This window comes from Haliotis rufescens, unplaced genomic scaffold, assembly GCF_023055435.1.
Source record: "Haliotis rufescens isolate VD_foot unplaced genomic scaffold, xgHalRufe1.0.p SCAF_30, whole genome shotgun sequence".
Taxonomy (NCBI): domain Eukaryota; kingdom Metazoa; phylum Mollusca; class Gastropoda; order Lepetellida; family Haliotidae; genus Haliotis; species Haliotis rufescens.
In genome coordinates this window covers 3,043,522-3,066,303 of record NW_025964002.1, presented here as the reverse complement: position 1 = coordinate 3,066,303, position 22,782 = coordinate 3,043,522, and the positions used below count along the sequence as shown (strand labels likewise).

The following is a 22,782-nucleotide window of genomic DNA, read 5'->3' as shown; positions in this document are numbered from 1 at the left end:
CATCAGACACGATTCATAATGAATAGTTTAGCCTGTGTTTTACTCAGTTTGTTACATAGGTGAGAAATAATAAGGTTCGACCACTTTCTCTAAGAGCTGCATCATTACAAGCGGTTACAGGCAGATACAGAAATCTTTTCATACACTTAGTCTGAAATACATACACATAGAGTGCAATCTGTATAAGCATCCTTTCTCCGCCTGATTTGCCAACGCATGTCTCGAACTCGTCCAAAATAGTTTAGGTGTAAAACAAAGACCAAGATTGCTCTGTAGTTGTTTGGATCAGATAATGTGCCTTTTTAATGAAGAGGGCACATGATTGCCTTGCACCAATCTATTTGGAAATTAAGTAATTCCGATGGAATTCCAATGCCACCTGCAGCTGTATGACATTTCAGATAACGGATTGTCTCTGTAACTTCCTGCAGGGTTATGTCTCTATTAAGTTGATCAGGTAGTCCTTCACTGCAATTGTTACGATGAGAATCATGCTCGAATAAATGTTGATTAACTTTTTCTATAATAATCAAGGTGGTTTTACCTGCGTTTAGTAACTGTTTGAAGTAATTGTGCCATTCAATGCCACTGATTTTGCTAGCTGTAGAAGATGACTTGGTCTTTTTAAATGATTTCATAGATTTCTACAGTTCATCAGAGTTGTCATGAATACTATAAAGTTTATCACTGATTCCTTGACGAAAATACGATTTCCTATCAAGACACACTGATTTACATATAACGCTTCTTTTGTTTATAACTTTGAAAATCAAGTGAAGCGTCAGTCAATCTAAATTTGTCAAAGGCCCGATACTTTGCACGCTTGGCTGTCTCACCCCGCATGTCCCACCACGCGGGATGTCGGGCGGGTATAGAGTCATGTGACCCATGTCATCTGCTCTTTGAAGCTTCTGCACGCTCGTAGAGATGGTATAACATTGTATTTCAGCATTAATATCCTCAATCAGTGATTTGGAAATATCATCGGTGATTATTTTATCAAAGACTTTTTGGCAGCTACATGTATCTCTCCAAACGTACTTTGTATGATAATAATAAATAAGTGCATTTATAATGCGCCAGATTCCATTCACCGAATGGATGCTCATAGCGCTACACTATTATTACCCCGGTCAATGGATCAGTGAGCACTCGATTTTCATTCTCAGCTCCCTGGGGAGTATACAACCCAAGCTGCCCATGAGGCGCTAGAAGGTTAACAGCCACATTACCATCTCATCCTACCGGGTACCCACTCACTGCTGGGTGAACAGAGGCACATTTCGAACAAAGTCACTTGCCTAAGGAGACACCACTTGTGGTTTATGTACTTCAGTGTGGGGCAGGACCGAAGCCCTAGAAACTCTCAGGAGTCAAGCTGATGAACGTGGTCACCCATCCAACTACTCTCCGAGACCGACGTTGCTTAACTTCACCTAATTTGGGATCTGTGCGCTGTGCACAGGACCATGTGCCACCACAGGACCACGTGTCACCACCAACCGTGTATGGGGAGTCATTAACATGTCACTGGCTCTGTCCATAACCTTAGTGTTAATATTCAATTCCCAAATAACAGGAAAGTGGTGAGAGTCGTCCTGACTCAGCACCCTGAAGTCTATGATTTGCTCAAACAGACCTGAGGTAGCCTATTGTCTGCCTGACTTTGTTTTAGGCAAAGGAGAAACACAATCAATGATCTGAAAGGTTCTTCAAAAGCTGGAATGGGTTTCAAAAGGTGTGGCTGTGATTTTCTGATTAGGTTTGCCAACCATTTGACACAGATGGCATGGTTTGCAAAATTCGGCCACATCATGCCGCAAATTAGCCGAGGAAATAGGACAATATTTTGTCACAAATATTATTCACACCCAATTGGACTGCCAAAGGAGTTTCATTTGTCAAACTCAAAACATGCTTTCGTTATGAATTTGGAAGAACAATTTGATGGAAAACTTTCCATTCATTATATGCAGGAAAAAGAGCAAGTCTACACCTCTAACAGGTAGAGTTTCTACAAAAATCACCTTGACCAGCCAAGACACCAAATCTGTCTTTCATTTCACCAGATGGAGAGGTGCACTTGTACAACCACATACACCCTCTAACAAAACCTCGGAGTTCGCTGATGACTCCTCAGAAAGGGGAAAAATCCCATCCAAAGTCAGAGTTTGAAGAGCACCAGTATCCCTTAAAATGCCAGCTTTCTACAAACAGAACTGATATGCCCTGGCTTGCGGCAATATCTACAAGTAGGCTCTGGCAAAAATACAGAAGTGTTTTAGAACCAACTGGGGTATAACTTGACTTTTGTCAACATACTCAGAACCAGACTTGTTAGAACTAGATCTAGAAGGGCGAGACAAGACTAATCTGCTTGGAAAGATAAAAAAAATCATCACCTGTTGAGGTACGATGAGAGAGGACATGATGTAATCCAAGCAAGGCCAAAGCATCATAATCTAAAATGTCTTCCTCAACCAGGTGTGTAATGAAAAGCTCCTTGACATCGCCGTAAAGTACAACTGATTTGATGTCAAGTTTGTAATGTTTGGCCAGTTCGACAAGTTCAGACTGGCTTCGTTGAAGGTTGGGTAAGAGATTCCTCTACACTAAACACAGCAGTGATTAGACAATAACATGTTTATCCAATAATTTTGATAAATAATTTGTCATATATTTAATATTTATACCGGACGAGCCCCCAATTTCTGTTACGTGTCGATTCCCAAACTGAAACAGTACGTCAATCCAGAAATTTGTTGGTAAAAGAACTTAGTGTGAAACCAACAAACAACCAACAAGTGGTATACAATCCACAAATGTATTACGCAATTAAGTAGGTTAACAAATTAATACAAATCCGCAATTAGTATAATAGTGGTAGTCCAATATTCAATGGCAATATATAATTGGATGGCAGTGGTCAGTATCAAATAAACAAATACAGCGGTGATAGCAAAAGTCAGCTATAATATTATATATTCACCAAGCGACGATAGTGGTCAAGCTTCCCAGATGAGCTTGACAGAGAATCCCGGGTGATGAGGGATCTTCACACGAAAGCGGGTCTTGATGTAATGAAATGTGTGAGAGATACGAGAGGCACGCTCTTGTCCCCTTATACTACCTACTGGAAATTTCCACACCGTGCCATCGCCACATAGAACATTGTACATGTTCCTACCATCAACGATCCTCACATGAAAGTTGGCTCTAATGTGATGAAATTATTGCGTGATAGATACGTAAACACTGTATTGTCCCTTTATATACAACCTTACCAGCCACTGGAGAAACGACTGATGCAATGAGCGTCTGCCAAATCCCAACAGTAGCAATGCACCACAGCCACAATGACTGTCAAACAATAGAAAACATTACCATATGACAAATGTAACAATCATCAACAAGTGTTTTGAAGCCAACTCATTACTGAACTTTTTTTTAATATTGGCTGGTATTGTGCACAACCACCAGTGGCACAAGTGATGACGTAAATCCTGCTGGGGTATCGTGTAGGAAGCTGAGGCACTGTAAGTCCCCATGGTCCCCAGCGAGGTGGCCTAGCTTCGGTTACTGGTGGCTTATAACCCGTGTTTTAAACAGTTATTAATATTAATATTGTTGTATATATTAATTTGACAAATTTGTAAATAAATATATCTTTGTATTCAAGACTCAATTGTATTATTATGTAATAACTTGTTCTCACCGCTATATGGCTGAAATGATTCCGATGCGACGTTAAAGTTTAACTCACTCACTCACTCTTTGTACGGATTTGGAATCCAGCATAAAAAGAAATGGGCATATCTTTACGTTTTAGAGTAAACCCAGGAGTCGATAGAACGTGTAATGATGTGTGGTTTAGGCAGCTTTCGTCCTCAGGTAACAACACACTACAAATATAAGGCATTTATTGATTCTGTCGATGCCATGCTTCATTATTCGGGTCTTTATAAGGTTGGGACGTCCGCTTGATTGGACGATGTTGTTGTATCCACAATGAAAACATAATAATTGAGTGAACCGGAATCTAATAGAATAAAAGCATCATTAAAAGAGGCATTCATTTACTCAGATAGTCATGACAAAACATTAATTCGACACATGTATTCGAAAAATATCCATAAGCCTTTCATTGTTTCTCTGTCCCTTTGTCCTATATCTATAGCGTATATAGGCTACATCCCACTGACCACAAGGAAGCTGTTTCCCAAATGTATTGACAACTAAAAGATAATCATGTTAAGGTGCTTGGCTAATATTTTACTTGGTCCAACTCGGTTTGTAAATATAATTTATGACTTGGAAATATCTGGAAATAAGTAAATTCGTTCAAATCATTATCCCCGTTTCAGACCTTCAGTCACATTTGTATGTAAACGCTTTCGAACATTTTGTACAAATATATTCAAAACGGGCAGGATAAACATAGAAATAGTTGTTTTCTAAGCCATAATATTTTTTTTCCGTATTTCGGTATAATTTTGTCATGGTAATATTCGCGTTGTTGTCAGTGGACGCTTGGAATATATAAGACTTCTTGTACAAAGACCCTTTGCATAAATAACGTTTCTTTCGTAGTAGCCTGGGGACAGTCAACATCAGCTGAGGGCGTGTTTGCAGGTACTCTGTCTTGGGGCCCGGCAGTGAAGGTTTCTATGTAGATACACTGTGCGGCGCCAGGCAACACACAAACACGTTTTATGTAAAGTTGGCGGGTGATATAGCTAGGTCAGTACATGCATACTCTATTGGTGCCAGTACTGATTTTTTCAGTGATCCATTCCTATAATTTTCACCGCAGTTTTACCTTTAACGCCCAATGGAATCTATTTCGTCGGATTGTCGAGACTGGTTATTCTCTGGCGTTGACGTTTTAAAGTTTTGTTAATGGACCCAAAGAGACAAGTTAAGTGTGTTGCTATGCTCCATTGTGTGGTATTCGGTGCTCGCGTGGATACTCGGTTGAAAACAAATAGCATTGGTACCCGTATTTAATCAGTATTTGCAGATTGGGAATTGATTTCAGTATCAATAAAACCATTAAGGTAAAATACACAACTTCCTCCACTGTTATTTTGCATTGGACAGATGAGAAGCTTTTTTTAGTTAACAAACCGCAAATGCAATCACTAAAAGGTGAACACGGAGGGGCTCCAATGTTTGGTACCATTGCTCTTCTGCCAAACTGTCTGTCTCATTATTGTGTTCTGTGCACAGTAGGGGCGGGTGACCTTTAAATGCTGAATAAAACCCGTCTATCTGTCTGTATTTGTCATCATTTATATAATATTAATATGTATTAAAATAAATGTATTTCTTTGCACTGTAGTTTTGTAGTAACTGCTGTGTTAAATATGACAGTGGATAAACAGTTCAGGAACAAGAGAAATCATTTAAAAACACAACCGTAATTATATACGTGAGTGAGTGAGTGAGTGAGTGAGTGGTTTTACGTCCCCTCTAACCTAGCGGGCCACATAAATCGACTTCACACAATGTGCCGAACGGCCTACAACTTATCCATTGAGCAATGTCACCGCCAATATTGTTTAGAATATCAATGTGCAAATATGTCTTAACCATGTTCTTACTCACTTAAACAGTTTATATTAATTCTGCAACGGATTATATATAGAGAATCTCACCCGAGTGTCTTTTGATATCAAATATATCAACACGAGTTGATAAAAGTGGAAATATTCCGAGGCTTGCCGAGGAATTTTGCCACTTTTATCAACGAGTGTTGATATATTTGATATCAAAAGACCCGAGGGTGAGATTTTATTTATCATCCAACATCATTCTTTCAACTTTTTCAATTTGTAGACAGTAATTAGCAGTGTCTTCAGAGTAAAAAGTACTGCAAACAGCTTCAGTAGCAGAGCCATTAGTGATGTCATTTGATTGTGACGTCATGGTAACCAGTGATGTCACAATGGTCTGCAAAGCATTGTGATGTAATTTCATTGCAGCGATATCTACAGTGTAGATATCGCTTGATCTCATCCAAGCGATATCTCCTGTGGGAGCCAGTTTTGGATGATAAATAACATGTATATACGATGAAATGGGACAGACTCACGTAATCCGCAGTCTGTGGGGTAATCCGCAGTAACCCGGCTCAACGGTAGCGCATGGGTGCTGGGTCTGTTCTGGTGAAGGGGCCACTGGTGAACTCATGTCGGCCGGTTATCAATTAGTCGTTAATCAACAGATGTGAATTTAAATGAATAATTCTAATACTCGTACCTCTTACGTGTTAACACCAGTTAATATTTTCGTATATTGAAGAAACGGAAATGACTACCACCGGTATCGTGGAGGAAAAATAGTTACTCAGAACAACAGGATATTTGAAATATCCATTTATTTTATACTTTTTGTGTAGTTTTCTCCCGGAAAATTAACACATTTTGTAATAAATTAAAATATTTTGAGTGAACGTATTTATTCAAACAAAGTATCTGTACAAGATGGTCACAGACTGTTACATATAGCCCACAATATGGAAAACGCACAAGTGCCTCGCTGTATTCCAAACAAATGTGGATGAAAGAATTTGGTCTACTTCGGCTACAAGAGACAGAAACCACTGGCGCTGTTGTCTAGGAACATGCAATTCTACCATCAACACTCTGAACATGCTCGTGACCTTCTACATCCAAGCATGCTTTCGACCGGAACAAAGACAAGTTCTTGCTGGTGAGAAATGTGCAGCCGGGTGGCTTGATGCCCTCTCACATCTCACCGGGTAGTGATCTGAATGAATTGTAAATGGAAGTATTTTGTTTGCTGTTTAACCTTGCACTCAGCAATATTCCAGCTGTACGTAATCGAGCCTTGACCAGACATTCCAGTGATTGATATCATGAACGTCGTGCATGCAATTGGGATACGGTGACATGCATACACCAAGTCAGCGAGCCTGACCACCCGATCCCGTCAGTCGCCTCATACGACAAGCAAAGTCGCCTCTTACGACAAGCGTGGGTTGCTCAAGACCTATTTCAACCCGGATCTTTACTGGTCGTGAGAACTTGTATTGATGTGTACATGAATATCATGTCAATAACAAATTGTATATGACCTATATTTCACATCCGGGGTTATATGTCATACAGATTATAATCGGTACATCAAAGAAGCAATCACAACACACTGATTATCTGTCGGCATATCAAAGAAAGCGTTTACATGGGATGACCCCGGTTAAATCATGTACACGTTATTGACACATTACCACCCATTCGTGACCAACTCGTGTTATTCCGGGACGAGCCGAATAGCGACTCGTACCCCTCTCGTGGCCATTTTTGCGACCGGGTTCCGTCTTAGCGCAAACGGGCATACCTAAAACAATTGTCAACTTGTTGCGTAATGGTTCACATACATTTCCCCGTATATTATATATGTTTCAGATGCAATTTAAAGCACATCTGGACATGCGGAATTATACAGTATGATCGAGCACATTTAATTGTGTCTTGGGTGTATTTTTAGATGCATGACATATGTAAAATCAAAAATTATTTCTGAGGGATTCTTTGCCGAAGAAATTGAAATCACACGCGCATTCTGATTGGTTTGTCGTATTTTCGCAAATAACATTCATCGATAGGGGGACGAGTCTTCTTGCAGGTTACGGAAAGGGGCGAGTGGTGACGAATGATTACCACCAATACTAAACTGGGTTCCTGTCTAATACAAACGAGGAGACAGGCGAGGGACATTTCCTCGCCGGGGCAATGATTGGACAATAGTTTCGAGCTTTAAATATTAATATCATAACTATAAAGTGAACATAAAGCGCGATCCGCAACTGCTTGTCTGTCATTCATCGCAGATATATGAAACAGTACACAATTTTGTTTTCAGTACATTTTACCTGGAAATATCTTGCTTATTTTGTAAAAGGCATCAATTATCAAAGAATCCCATTTTACAGTGACCAAAAGATGTGTAGGTTGTCTCCCCTTTGTTCTGTGAACTTCTCTATTGTACGACTTTTTTGGATTTTTTGGATATCGTCAAAATGAAAATGAAAATGAGATGTTTAAAACACTACCTGCTGTAATTTATAATATATTAATTTTAAAGAGATAACTCATCAAGATCTTGTTAGTTTAAAATTACTTGAAATGTCGTGAAAGTCGCGTAACGTTGATGCTAGCCGCTGTCGGCTGAAATGTGGCTAATGGGACTACAGTAAACTACGGTTATAACGATCTCAAAGGGACTTCTTATTTTAGTTCGTTATAACCGTAGTTCGTTATAAGCATCTATACAGCATAAATACAGCAAATAGTCGGGACCAAAAAAGTAAGTTCGTTATATCCGTCAGTTCGTTATAAGCGTGTTCGTTATAACCGTAGTTTACTGTATATCATATCGTACCAAAACAACACTTGTCTTCTTTCCTCATAGTTAATTTCTCTACTGAATGCTACCATGCAAATTACGAAAGGTTATAAATACCGAGTTATCTAAAAGCTCAAGATATGGTTAAGTTTTCTAATCATTTTATAACATGCCACATTATTATTTTTAAGAACGCCGAGAAACGATGTTATAACCATGTTGAAACCATACACTCCATTTACATATAGCCAGGTGTTGAAGTATTAAAACGTTTCACTGTCATAACTTCCAAACATATATAATATATAAATATCCGTTCAATTATATATCTTATTTGATAAATATGCTTATATTTACAGTTTTTTAGTGTGTAATCTACTCTTGCATAAAAAACAACTTGAACCCTGTTGTTTTAAGAAAGTTCGAAACTAAAATCGGCACAGAATATTGATGGGCCCAACCATCAATGATATCTGCATTTCTCAGACTTTATTATCTTTACAAAAAATAAAACATTCAGGGATAGTTTTAATTATCCTACATCCACAAAAAAACAAATTGTATGAAGAAATGGCATAATGCATGTACTGAATATCATGAACTGTATAGTCATCAGGGGCCATATATCATCAGATATACATGCTGTACCCAACGGTACGAGGCATGTCTACGTGAGTGAGTGAGTGAGTTGGGTTTAACGCCGCTTTTAACAGTATTCCAGTTATATCGCGGCTTGTCAGCTTAATGTGGGAGGAAAGCCCGAAGTCATGCAGGTCTCCGACGTTTACCATGAGCACGGGTATGGTGCTGACAAACCTAGAAACATAGTCGGGGCGAACCGGGATTCGAACCCACAGTCATAGGTTTCTGGCGTGCCCAAGGGACGCAACTCTGTACAGCGAATCGCGGCGTCTTAGACGACTGGGCCACCCGTGCCCCCAGATAGTCAGGGAAATCGACATTCGAATGTATTGTCCACATGAAAGAACATGCTTAACTTCATTCCCTGGTCCATTTAGCTCAATGATGTGTTCTCTGTAAGGTTTTAGGAAAATAAGTTCGATGCTATTCCAAATAGTTATTGGGGCGGTGGGGTAGCCTAGTGGCTAAAGCGTTCGTTCGTCACGGTGAAGACACGGGTTCGATTCCCAACATGGGTACAATGTGTGAGGCCCATTTCTGGTGACCCCTGCCGTGATGTTGCTAGAATATTGATAAACCCCATACTAACACCGATACTCGTTAATAGTTACACACGGATCGTCGACATATATATAGAAACCGAGTTGGCCTGTCTACGGGTCGTTTGTGACATAGAAAATAAGAAAAATTGACTTTTTCTTGTTGAGCGTGCTTGTTATTCCCAAGGGACGCATCTCTGCACGGCGAATTGCGGCGCCATAGACGACTGGGCCAAATATGGCCCCATATATAATTACTAAATTACTAAATTCGAATTATATAAACTAACTCCTGGGGGGTGGGGGAAATTATAAAAGTTATGAAAACGTTACAAAGCTGAAAACAGTCGCCGAAACTCTGTAAACTTAAGGTAAAAAAGACAATCAATCCATTGGCTTCGATGATGCACGTCCAGCAGTGAAAAACCGCTAAACACCTTTTTTCGGGTACCCGTAAAAATGTTCGTGCAGAAATGGTATAAACTGCCATGGATCTTTGCCAAGACACCACAGAATAAGCATAGAATATATGCCACGTTTAGTTGTACAACGTAGAGAATTAGGGCAGTTCAGCAAATGGGTGCCAACCACGCCTATATTGCAAGAAACGTCAACTGTACACGTGCAACCACCGTCAGACTGTTTGAACGATGCAGAGAGATGTATTAAAGTCACGTGTTACCATAAATCTTCCAGCCTTTAGGTATCACTCAATGGATTCCTTCAACATTAATTTTGTCGAAATTACTGCAACGTATAAATATTCATATATTTCGATTCGTTATCTTCTTTTTGGGGTCTCTGCTTGAGAAAAACTGACAGAGTCGTATCATATCACTTAGAAGAAAGAAACTGAACGTGATGACGATGAAGATTATCCCCGAGTAGCCAATGGCCTGTGCTGAGGGTCTGTCGTCTGGCTCTGACTCCAGCTTCCTTCTGGTGGCTGACAGCTTGGACTTGTCTAACTTCAGGAGAAGGAGTATGGCGTCCACAATACGCTGTATCTCGGTCATATTTTTGGTTCCAATACATACCACACACGGACACGTCTCGTCTGAAAATATACAACACAGTTGGTATTTTAGCAACATACAGAAGGGGTTCATTGTAAACAACATTTTCGAATATATATTTTGTTTCTACGTGGTGTCTGGATGACAATACTGTACACCAGTGCTTATCACCGAGTTTCGATGGCGACGGGATGTATACTCACCAACAAAAGAAACGCGATTACCATAAATGTTGGTAAATATATCAATAATTACTTAAATTCAAGACATATTAGATTGGTTCGATACACAAACGAACGTACTGTTATGTTGTGTGAACCGACATCAGTGTATCACATGTGACGTCATAGATCCATGACCATTTGCCTCGTGCAGGAGTGACGTGTGCAGTTTGGAAATCACGTGCAGCATATCGTGATAAGAATGAACACACTGTGGTAACACTTGACTGATTGTTAGTTTTGTTATTAAGTGGAACACATTGGAAACATCTCTTCTAAACATACATACTTCTCTACATGTTTCTAGGGTTCGCGTTTCCTTTGGCGGTGAGTATATTAAATAATAAAGCGGTAGATGCTATACAACTGTCAATGCCAAAGGTGTGTTAAAATCATATGAATCTTAGAAATCCGTATCATTCAATCATAATTTCAAAATTAACGACTTGTTTTTGATTATCAATGAATCCATCTCAGTAGTTGTTTTGTTTATAGATAATAATCAGCGTTGTTGTTTATGACATTTCAGCTTACTTCCTGGCATATATGACGAGAACCTTCCGTCTGTTGTCGAGCTTGTTCCTGTTGATGAGGTGGATGAAGTTGTGATGCTTTGTGCTGTTACTGATGCTGCTGTTGGGGTTGGGGTATTAGATGAGAGTTCTGTTGTCGAGTTTGGAGCATAGACGCTTGCGCTATCAACAGGGGTATTCCCCGAAGTCCCAGGGTCAGCAGAAGAAAGAGTATAACTCGGGTTAGTAGTGATTGACGATGCAGCCGTTACGTTGGACGTCATATTTGATGTTGTTGACGTATGAAGTGCCGTTACGGTGGGAGTGGTAGCACTTGTTACAGGTGGGGTGGCTGTGGCTCCTGATGTGGCGGTTGTCGTAGTTGATATTGTAGTAGATGTCGCCGTTGTCGTAGTTGTTATTGTAATAGTAGTTGTGGTTGAGGTAGTTGGTGTCGAAACTTCCAATGGTGTGATAGTAGTGGCTGTAGCTGTGGTAGTGACTGGTGTTGTGGCAGTCGTCGGTGTAGTAGTTGTACTAGTAGGAGTAGAAACTGCTGTGGTGGTAGTAGCACTAGTAGTAGTTGGTGTTGTAATAGTAGTAGTTGTTTGTGCAGTAGTAGATGTTGTAGTTGTTGTTGGTGTAGTAGTAGTAGATGTTGTAGTTGTTGGTGTAGTAGTAGTAGATGTTGTAGTTGTTGGTGTAGTAGTAGTAGATGTTGTAGTTGGTGTAGTAGTAGAAGTAGTAGTAGTAGTTGTGGTAGTCGGAGCTTGGGTTGTATACAAGTCGCAGTCGATAATTGGACCTGAGTTACTGTTTTTGTAGTTTGATGAGGAGGTCTTTGATTGAACTGTTTAAAAAGAAACAGTATCCAGTGAATGAATGGTATTGTTTTCAGACATACACTTTTGTAATAACTTACATCAGACGCAAGGAAGAATCAAAATACGACCCCTAAAACCCATTGCGGCTGTGAAGAAGAGGCACAAACAGGGATCGGGTGGCCATACAGCTAAGCAGAAGACCACTCAATAAAAATATTTGAGGATGCGGCTGCGGGTTAACTCACTGCTTGTCTACAGCTGTAGATAGCACCTCGAGCCCGTTACATTTTGCACATTTAAATTTGGGTGCCCCCCCCCCCCCTTGACCAGACGATCCAGTGATTGACATCATGAGCATCGATCCACGCAATTAGGATACGGTGACGTGCATCAACCAAGTCAGACCACCCCCCTTTAAATGTGATCCTGATACTCTACAAACGATTAATATTCAATCACAGAATCATGAAAAGATCCTACAGCTGGAGTCAATATTACAAACTGTGCGGCAATTTCAAGCTCAAGATCGGATGGTTTTTCAAACAACTTCTGGTCTTCCTTTCATTTATTGTGTAAGTGATTCACTTTGTAAATCACCATGATAAAATTAACGTGTATTGTCAAATGTTTCAGGAACTAGAAATGTATTTACAAATTGCAAAAAAAACAAAATATAATATATTAGTAACGCTGGGGAATAACCAGTGTCCATCAACCAACGAAACAAATTACATTGGGCGTAAATGGCAAAATGGTGGTGAAAAGTATATGAATGGATCACTGAAAATCATGGCATACGAATGGCCACATGTTTAAAAACGTATATATGTACACACATGTAAAACAAGTCCGTGTCTTGGCTACATCTGATGCTGAAGGATTTGTACACTTCCAGGGATCTTTGTCAAAGTACAGTGTACAGGAGTCTGGGGCGGTGAAGGCGTACATCCAGCATGCACGTGTCCCGTCGAGTTGGGTGCTGCACAGGGTCTCGCACTCTGGAGCGGAAGACACCGTGTGACTGGCAGTATTGGAATGGCTTGTTCCTGAACAGGATCCGCTGAAGGCTGCATACGTACAGGGACCTAGTGAAACATAAGAAAGGTACGTAAAAAGGTATTTGTCACTTAAAAATGAGACATTTGTTCAAGAATTTCTACTTCGATTCTTTAATTTCAAAATTCGTCTCCTATTAAAACTGTAAAACCAGGATTCGAACCCACGCTCATAGGTTTGTGGAGTGTCCAAGGGACTTTGCCACCCGTACCCCCAGAAACTGGGATGTAAAAACAACATCGACTGTAGGGAGTGGCTGTGCTTGGACAAACGTTACCATAGTTACTGTTCAGGTTCTAACGTGGAACGATAAACTGCTGCTTGGAATGATACATACCTACTGTGAAATATGACACAAGTTCTTTGACAATGAAAGTTTGGTGTGGCACCTGCTTGCTGCCTTCGTTCAATGAAAACAAATTGCATGTTTTGCAGTACTAGCTAAACAAAACCCAGCCCTCTCCCCAAAGGAACAGTAACTGGTCGCCCTCTAAAAGACAAACGTATGAACCTTCACATATGTTTGTACTAAAATGACAATGTATTTACAAACAATGTTCTCTTGAGTAACAAATAGTTTAAATTTTGAAAACTACCACTGACGATTGTCCTATCACCCAACTGCTGAATACAAGCAAAACATATTATGTTCATTTTTGCAGTGCCATATTTGCGTCAATATGTATAGTATAGTATAGTATAGTAGAGTATAGTATAGTGAGAGAGATGGGTTTAACGCCGCTTTTAACATTATTCCAGTTATATCACGGCGTGTCAGTTTAATGTGGGAGGAAAGCCCGAAGTGATGCAGGTCTCAGACGTTTACCACTTCGGTGAAACCCACGAGCACGGGTATGGTGCTGACAAACCTAGAAACATAATCGGGGCGAACCGGGATTCGAACCCACAATCATAGGTTTCAGGCGTGTCAAAGGGACGCAACTCTGCACAGCGAATCGCGGCGCCTTAGACGACTGGGCCACCCGTGCCCCATAGTATAGTATAGTATAGTATAGTATAGTATAGTATAGTATAGTATAGTATAGTATAGTATAGTATAGTATAGTATAGTATAGTATAAATGTAATAGCCAATACAATGGAATGGTAGACGATTGTTGAGTCAGGCTATGCTAGAACTAGGATAAGTGAGTGAGTAGGACTTTGCCGCTTTAATTTCAGTGATATCCCGACAGTTGTCACTGGAATTGGACCTCCCATATTGCGGTATCGAACCCGGACCATCTGCGTTACGAGCAAACGCTTTAACCACAACGTCTCCACCTCCTCCTGGCACTACCATTTATTGTGACCAATCTATTTACCCGTGGCCTCCTCACACAGGAACTGATAGCTGCTACTGTCGCACACCTCGCTCTTCCATTCCAGGGTGTCTCGTTCAGCGAACACACAGGGTTTGTCGCTGCCTTGGGGGTCCCCGTTTTGCCAGAAAGTGTAAGATGCTGGTTCGCAGTGGTCCCATCGAAAACCCGATGTCCCTTCATTCAGTCCAATCCAAAAATGACCTTGCCTAGGTTAACAAAACCGTTCTTGCTTTAAATGATAAATCTTACACATATGATATTTTACTACATTGAACAAACATGCTACAATACAATCTTACAGGACCCCTGGACTAAACGGGATCCATTGAATATGTCAATAAGGAAATGTTTCTTCTACTTTGTGGTATGAGGCACACGTTGAATGTTCAAAGTAATGAGACTTATTTGTCAGTACACTTCAATAAAACTTGTACTGTTATGTTAACACCTTGTTAGATAAAGTAAATGAGTGAGTATGGTTTTACGCCGCTTTTAGCAATATTCCAGCAATATCACGGCGGGGGACAGCAGAAATAGGCTTCACACATTGTACCCATGTCGGGAATCGAGCCCGGGCCTTCGGCGTGACGAGCGAACGCTTTAACCACTAGGCTACCCGACCTCCCTTGTTAGATAAAGAAGCACATACAGAATATATAATAAGGCCTGAAGTAATAATATATCACAAACGTCATCGTCGTATTCCCGTAATATCCTGCTACCAACCAGCGTTTAGCATAAAACTCCCTATTGGTTTAGATACTAGTTTACTACAAACGCCCAGAGGACTTCTACGGTTATTTATGTCCTCGACATGAATGGAAAGTTGACTCTTCGCCATCCCTCTTGTCATAGTCTTGTGGATAGGGGAGGGTTGCACTCTCAGTCTTAATGCACAGACTTAATAAAATCATGTAACCACGTTTTGTAACATAGCCCCATGGATCAAGGAATGAAGTCTGTCCGCAGGTTTGTCATGTGGGATAGTGATGTACAGAGTTGAAAAATCAAATGTTTTGACAGAACTGAACCTGGTTCTTTCATGAGAGTGTAAAAGGTCAAGCAAATTCATCGAGTTTTTGAGGCAAGTTTGATTCCAATATTTAACAGAAAATATACGAAGTACAATCGAGTGCACCCTTACATGTGATCCCTCATATATATAACTTCATTATATGTTTAAATAAATCTACCTTAACATGTAAACAATATATATTGATATCGAAATCTGCTCAACATTTATGTAATTCTAATATTGTATTCTGCAACAAAGGCAATTAACTAGTTAACGCGTTGATATACAATTGGAATCTATTTATAGTGTGTCACAATAATCCGCATCGTGCTTGTGGTCACAATTCGTCCAAGCTTTCACAAAAGTAATATTAGTTTTAAGAGTAATGAGTTTTGTATATAAACGAATAAATTGTAAAGTTATGACAGTTAGACTTTTTTATTTCAACACCTGGCCGTATATAATGGAGTACTAGTATATGGGTACAAGATGGTTATAACATCCAAAGCATTGCGGTTTTCGGGGTTCTTTAAAACAAATGATAATATGGTATATAATAAAACGATGATAACACTTATCCATCCCTATTTGACTAGTACCATATGATTCCGTATTTTTTAAGAGAAAAATTGACTTGCTTTGGCATGCCCATGTACCACCGTTTGGGCGAGATACGCTCACCTTTTCGCGATCATTTGGTATTATCACAGTATGATAGTGATTCATAAAAACATGCTCATGATATAGTCGGAATCGTACAATCGACTCTGCTTTAGCAGACTTTATTGTTTGTGGAAAGGCTTTTGTCTAAGGATGATACACCGAATGTAACATATTGTGGAACCTAAAGTCCGTGCATCACTGCGATGACGCAAGCTGTCGTGAGTGAAGTCACGCTCGTCACACAGTTGACCTTGTTGACCATGGTCCGCCTGTCCACGTTAGTAGACCGCTGTTGCCATGGTTATTTGGTGTTAATATTCTTAAATTCGGTAAATGCCGAAATTTGTCATTGTCACCTAGTGTTAACGGGGAATAAATACATGGAATAATGACAATGATAACGGGGAATTGTGAAAACGTGGAATAATGATAACAAGGAATAATGAAATCGGAGAATATTAATAACAGGGAATTATGATAACAGGGAATTATGACAAAAATGAATAATGTTAGCAGTAAATAATGATAACAGGGAATTAGGATAACTGAGAATAATGAACACGGTAATGATGACAGGGAATTATGATAACAGGGAATTATGATAACTAAGAATAATGAACACGATAATGATAACGGGGAATTATGACAACAATGAATAATGTTAGCAGGAAATAAAGATAACAGGGAATTAGGATAACAGGGAATTATGACAACAATGAATAATGTTAGCAGGAAATAATGATAACAGGGAATTAGGATAACAGGGAATTATGACAACAATGAATAATGTTAGCAGGAAATAATGATAACAGGAAATAATGATAACAGGGAATTAGGATAACTGAGAATAATGAACACGATGATGATAACAGGGAATTGTGATAACTAAGAATAATGAACACGATAATGATAACAGGGAATTGTGATAACTAAGAATAATGAACACGATAATGATAACAGGGAATTATGATAACAGGGAATTATGACAACAATGAATAATGTTAGCAGGAAATAATGATAACAGGGAATTAGGATAACTAAGAATAATGAACACGATAATGATAACAGGGAATTATGACAACAATGACTAATGTTAGCAGGAAATAATGATAACAGGGAATTAGGATAACTGAGGATAATGAACACGACAATGATGACAGGGAATTATGATAACAGGGAATTATGACAACAATGAATAATGTTAGCAGGAAATAATGATGACAGGGAATTATGAAAACGGGAACTAATGAAACAGGGAGTTATGATAACAATGAATAATGATAACCGGGAATCGTGATAATAGAAAATAATGATAACAGGGAATTATGACAACAATGAATAATGTTCACAGGAAATAATGATAACAGGGAATTAGGATAACAGGGTCTAATGATACAGGGAATAATGATAACGGGGAATTATGATAACAATGAATAATGTTAACAGGAAATAATGATAACAGGGAATTAGGACAACTGATAATAATGAACACGATAATGATGACAGGGAATAATGATAACAGGGAATTATGATAACAATGAATAATGTTCACAGGAAATAATGATGACAGGGAATTATGATAACGGGAACTAATGAAACAGGGAGTTATGATAACAATGAATAATGATAACCGGGAATCGTGATAATAGAAAATAATGATAACAGGGAATGATGACAACAATGAATAATGTTCACAGGAAATAATGATAACAGGGAATTAGGATAACAGGGTCTAATGATACAGGGAATAATGATAACGGGGAATTATGATAACAATGAATAATGTTAACAGGAAATAATGATAACAGGGAATTAGGACAACTGATAATAATGAACACGACAATGATGACAGGGAATAATGATAACAGGGAATTATGATAACAATGAATAATGTTCACAGGAAATAATGATGAGAGGGAATTATGAAAACGGGAACTAATGAAACAGGGAGTTATGATAACAATGAATAATGATAACCGGGATTCGTGATAATAGAAAATAATGATAACAGGGAATGATGACAACAATGAATAATGTTTACAGGAAATAATGATAACAGGGAATTAGGATAACGGGGACTAATGAAACAGGGAGTTATGATAACAATGAACAATGATCACATGGAATCGTGATAATAGAAAATAAGGATAACAGGGAATAACACGGGATAATACGGATCATATTGTCAAGTGATAAACGTACACCAGAGCTGGGACAGCATGAGTCAGTTGTAGCACTAGACTGTAGCAATCATCTGAAGTTAGGAGGAACTGAAGACCGTCTGTGTTGACATAACGCTTCTAGTTCACGAAAACAGTCACTACAAAGGGATTTTGGTATAAATTTGAAAAATACAAAAACAATTTCATTCATGATCATTCGTCAATGCAGAAGGCATTACTATCATTACCTCGACGCACACGTAAGCCATGTCCCCTTTGTGTAGCACCTACAGTACATATGTGTTTTGACGATCATGTTAATTTTTATTAACGCTCATCCCTTCGACAAATTCAGGTGCAACGTTAAAACGTTTGCATTTTATATTTCTATTCCCATCACACAGACACTTTTACAGAAGTACAGATATGATAACTTGATTTATTATGAACTTTGTGATCAAATACCACATTTATCTAAAAAAAACATTTCAATCGAATGAAATCACCCGTTTGCTGGAATACGTTCAATTTTGTTCCATAGCACTATGGGGGCGGTCGGGTAGCTTAGTGGTTAAAGCGTTCGCTCGTCACGCCGAAGACCCGGGTTCGATTCCCGACATGGGTACAATGTGTGAAGCCCATTTCTGGTGTCCCACGCCGTGATATTGCTGGAATATTGCTAAAGCGGCGTAAAACCATACTCACTCACCCATAGCACTATGATTTTTTTATGGTTTTAGAAAAGTATGTTATAAATAGAACGTTTGGCTTTCCTGGTACAATAACATGTTTATCTATCTCGTGACCAGAAATCTGCAGAAAATCTGCAGAACTCAAAACTCTGGATAACTCGGTATACGTTCTGTGGCTGCAGGTCATGGTCTTTCTGAGAGTAGCGGACTGGAGAGAACAGATAATCAGGTCTACCGTTTGTGACTTTGACATGTTAGAAAATGGAACCTATATGATAAGTGAGTAAGTAGTGTTTTACGTCTCTCAGCAGTAAATATCACGGGGGATTCCAGGAATGGGCTTCAGAGAAGGTACCCATGTGGGAATCGAACCCGGGACTTCGGTGTACATGCCATTACCATATATATCTGATAGTGTATATGCCTTAAGAACATTCACGGTTTATGTTTTTTGAAAGGTTATTCAAAAGAGAAATAGTTTATCAGAAAACATACATATCGTCATTCCAAAGTCTTTCGGATGAAAAAGTCTTAAGAGCATCCGAGGTTTGTTGGTTGTCTATCTGCGCCAGGCGTCTTCCATCGCCCTCGCATATAGTCCTTGCTTCATTCCAGGTTTTTTCATTCTTATAGATGTAGAATGTCTTGCCCGTCAGACTGTCACACGAAACACCTGTAAAACAGAGGGACTATGAAACATGTTATGAGTATACTGAATCAGATTTCCTTATTTCAATGAACAAAGAAATTGGGCCATAATAATAAGACTCTTTCTTTCTTGTTTGTTTGTTTGTTTGTTTGTTGTTTAACGCCATACTCAGCAATATTCCAGCTATATGACGGCGTTCTGTAAATAATCGAGTCTGAACCAGACAATTCAGTGACTGACATCATGAGCATCGATCCACGCAATTGGGATACGATGACATGTATTCTACCATGAATTTCGAAATGACTCATTTCTGATTGGTAAACCAGAGGCAATTAAATCACATGAAACACCCTCTGTTTGAAACAGCTGGGTTGACGGCCGCATCACCACGGAAGCTAATATTCATAGAAGACTACTTTTTTCACACACTCCGTCGCAGTGGTGACTCAGCATAACACCACTGCCACAGGCTAATTTGCATATCATGTGACCGGACTTTTCTCTTGTTTGTAAACAAACGCGCTTTTTCAGAAATCAGTATAGAACGGACTAATGCAAGTATTTGGGGGCGCTTTACATATTGTTTTGCATAACTATATAGATATGCTACTACAACTGCGACAGTGAGTTGCATGACAATATATATTTATGCGTCAAAGTGACCGTGTCGCTAGCTCTCCGTTGGGCTTCGATGACAGCACGTGGAGCCGTACAACCAATGTAAACAAAGGATAACTACGCAAAAACAAGTAGATTTTTACGTATTTGCATACTTTCTCAATGAAAGTTAACCATTCTTTGACATTTGTTTATGAAAATGTGTAGACTTGTCAAACATGAAACGGATGAAAAGCATATGCAATATCTTGAATGGACTGTGAAAGATGGGACGAATCGTCACATGGCGCTGGCCTGTGGCAGAGGTACTATGCTAGCTGGCTGCCGGCCGCATGGAACTCTGGGTAGGAGAGTGCTTTTTTCAGTCATTGTCGGTAGGCATATTTAAATAATTATATCTACAATTACAGGTTACAAAATGCAGTTACTACAATATTCATAAGATGTGTGGCAATACATTTCGTGCAAAAACACGGTAGAAATCTACAAAGCTAATGTATTTTAGGTTTGGGGGACAACAGAGAGCTTGGAATTTGGCGCTTTTTTTATATACAACTGTGACGTCATACCTTTTGCGTCACAATGGGCGATATGACGTCATAATGGATACGTGCGGTGTGGAACGAAGCTTTGCAAAGCCTGCTTATGTTTCTTTAGGGGTGCCCCCTTCATGTTAGCCTACCATGTTGCCGCGCTTATATGCTTTCAGTGCCTGTCATATGAAGTATCTCCGTGTAAACAAACTGCTTGAGCATATAGAGCGCCATATTATGTTCACTGGCTGTTGTCGGTGATTCCGTAATTCAGATCGACAACCCGCTCAAAACACTGGACTCATCCCATGCCGCTTCACTCAATATATTTGCTGACATCAAAGAGTTCGCGTTTTATTTAGTCATGGTAGAATGGAGATTTAACCGCGCTCGATTTAATTTCGAACCGAACGAGCAGCGTGAGCTTTCAAATGTTAAATTTTGCGCGGTTAAATCTACGGGTAACCTAGCTCTACATTGAAAACACAGTATGTTTATCTCCTTATCAACCACCTCAGCGAGCCTGACCACCCGATCACGTTAGTCACCTTTTACGACAAGCATGGGTTGCTGAAGATCTATTCTACCCCGGATCTTCACGGGTCCATAATAATAAGAATTTCGAAAGAGATCGTCTGTCGATACAACAAGTCTGTTTCATTTCCACCCTGGAATGGTGACATGCTCTAGTCAAATGGGTATCACTCCTTGCGCATCGATAGCGTACGAAACAGTATCCATACTAAGACATATATTAAGCATAAACTGTGCATAGTTGCGTCCCTTTTTCGTGCCAGTATCCGTTCATCGTGGGATTGATATGAGGTATTCCGCCTTGGTTTTTCATCAGCACCCATAAGCTTTCTTGTGGGTTGTGGCAGTGCATAGTTGCGTCCCTTTGTCGTGCCAGGGTCCGCTTGTCGTGGGACCGATTACAAGATATTTCTCTTCGGTTTGTACCATACACGTTTCTGTAGTATTATTTTCGTTAATTGCAGGTCATATGAAAAATGAAAACGAACAATACGACCAGACCAACGTCTACATGCACAAGTACTTGTCTGCAGATCAAATTCCTCAGCATGTGGTCAATCGTTGCTTAAGCTTTGGCCCAAAGTTGTTACAAATGTGTTATCTGGCAGGTCGTATATGAAATACCTTGTCAATGTTGCATGAAGTATTAAGTGGGTAAAGGATACGTATCTGTTAACAAAACAACTCACATGAAATAACAGCTAGGAGTATGACTGATGTTGCAATCTGAAATCAGAGAAAAAAGTATTTGCTCTGAATATTGTTACGAAGTGATTCCCAGATTCAAACGCATAATTTTACACAGATATTTTTTATACAGAACTAAGTTGTGACATGAGCAAATGGCCGCACAAGATCAATGAATATTTAACAAATTATGTTGAATTACGCAGTTTAAGGTTTACAATCATAAGAGGCAAGACACTGGGTTAAATATGGACATTAGCAATAAACAGCAGGCCATATGATATGTCATGGAACTATGTCCAGAATTCAGTCATTGCAATTGTCTTGAATGATTCTTGAAAGAATTCAAAATAGTTTCGAGAGCTGATAAGTATTCGATGTTTTCAGATAGGCATCCCGCCCACACTGGGTATGTAGATAAGGTGCATGTCAGGTTTTCTGTCCCCGTCACAGATCTTGTTTGTTTGTTTATTTGTCACTGGGTTGTCTGGTCCAACTCGATTATGTACAGACCGCCGTCATATTGCTGGAATATTGCTGAGTGCGGCGTTTAATAATAAACAAACAAAATAAAACATCAAGAGCATCGAACTACGCAATCGGGATACGATGACATGCATCAACCAAGTCAACCTGACTATCTGAACAGATTAGTCCCCTCTTACCAGAAGCATGGATTACTGAAGTTCAGTGTTACTCCGGATCTTTACTATTGTATCGTT

General features: G+C 39.4%; 1 protein-coding gene across 1 annotated transcript in view; it reads right to left on the bottom strand.

The window, feature by feature from the left end:
* Positions 1-9,194: 9,194 nt before the first annotated feature.
* LOC124147288 (mucin-5AC-like) overlaps positions 9,195-22,782 on the bottom strand; it is a 56,507-nt gene continuing 42,919 nt past the window's right edge. Inside the window, exons 3-8 of the mRNA XM_046517965.2 lie at positions 22,063-22,099; positions 19,532-19,709; positions 14,505-14,710; positions 12,961-13,209; positions 11,323-12,150; positions 9,195-10,608 (exon numbers count right to left, since the gene is read on the bottom strand). Of these exons, the coding sequence (XP_046373921.2) occupies positions 10,316-10,608; positions 11,323-12,150; positions 12,961-13,209; positions 14,505-14,710; positions 19,532-19,709; positions 22,063-22,099 (1,791 nt within the window). The 3' untranslated portion in view covers positions 9,195-10,315. The remainder of the gene's footprint in view (positions 10,609-11,322; positions 12,151-12,960; positions 13,210-14,504; positions 14,711-19,531; positions 19,710-22,062; positions 22,100-22,782) is intronic.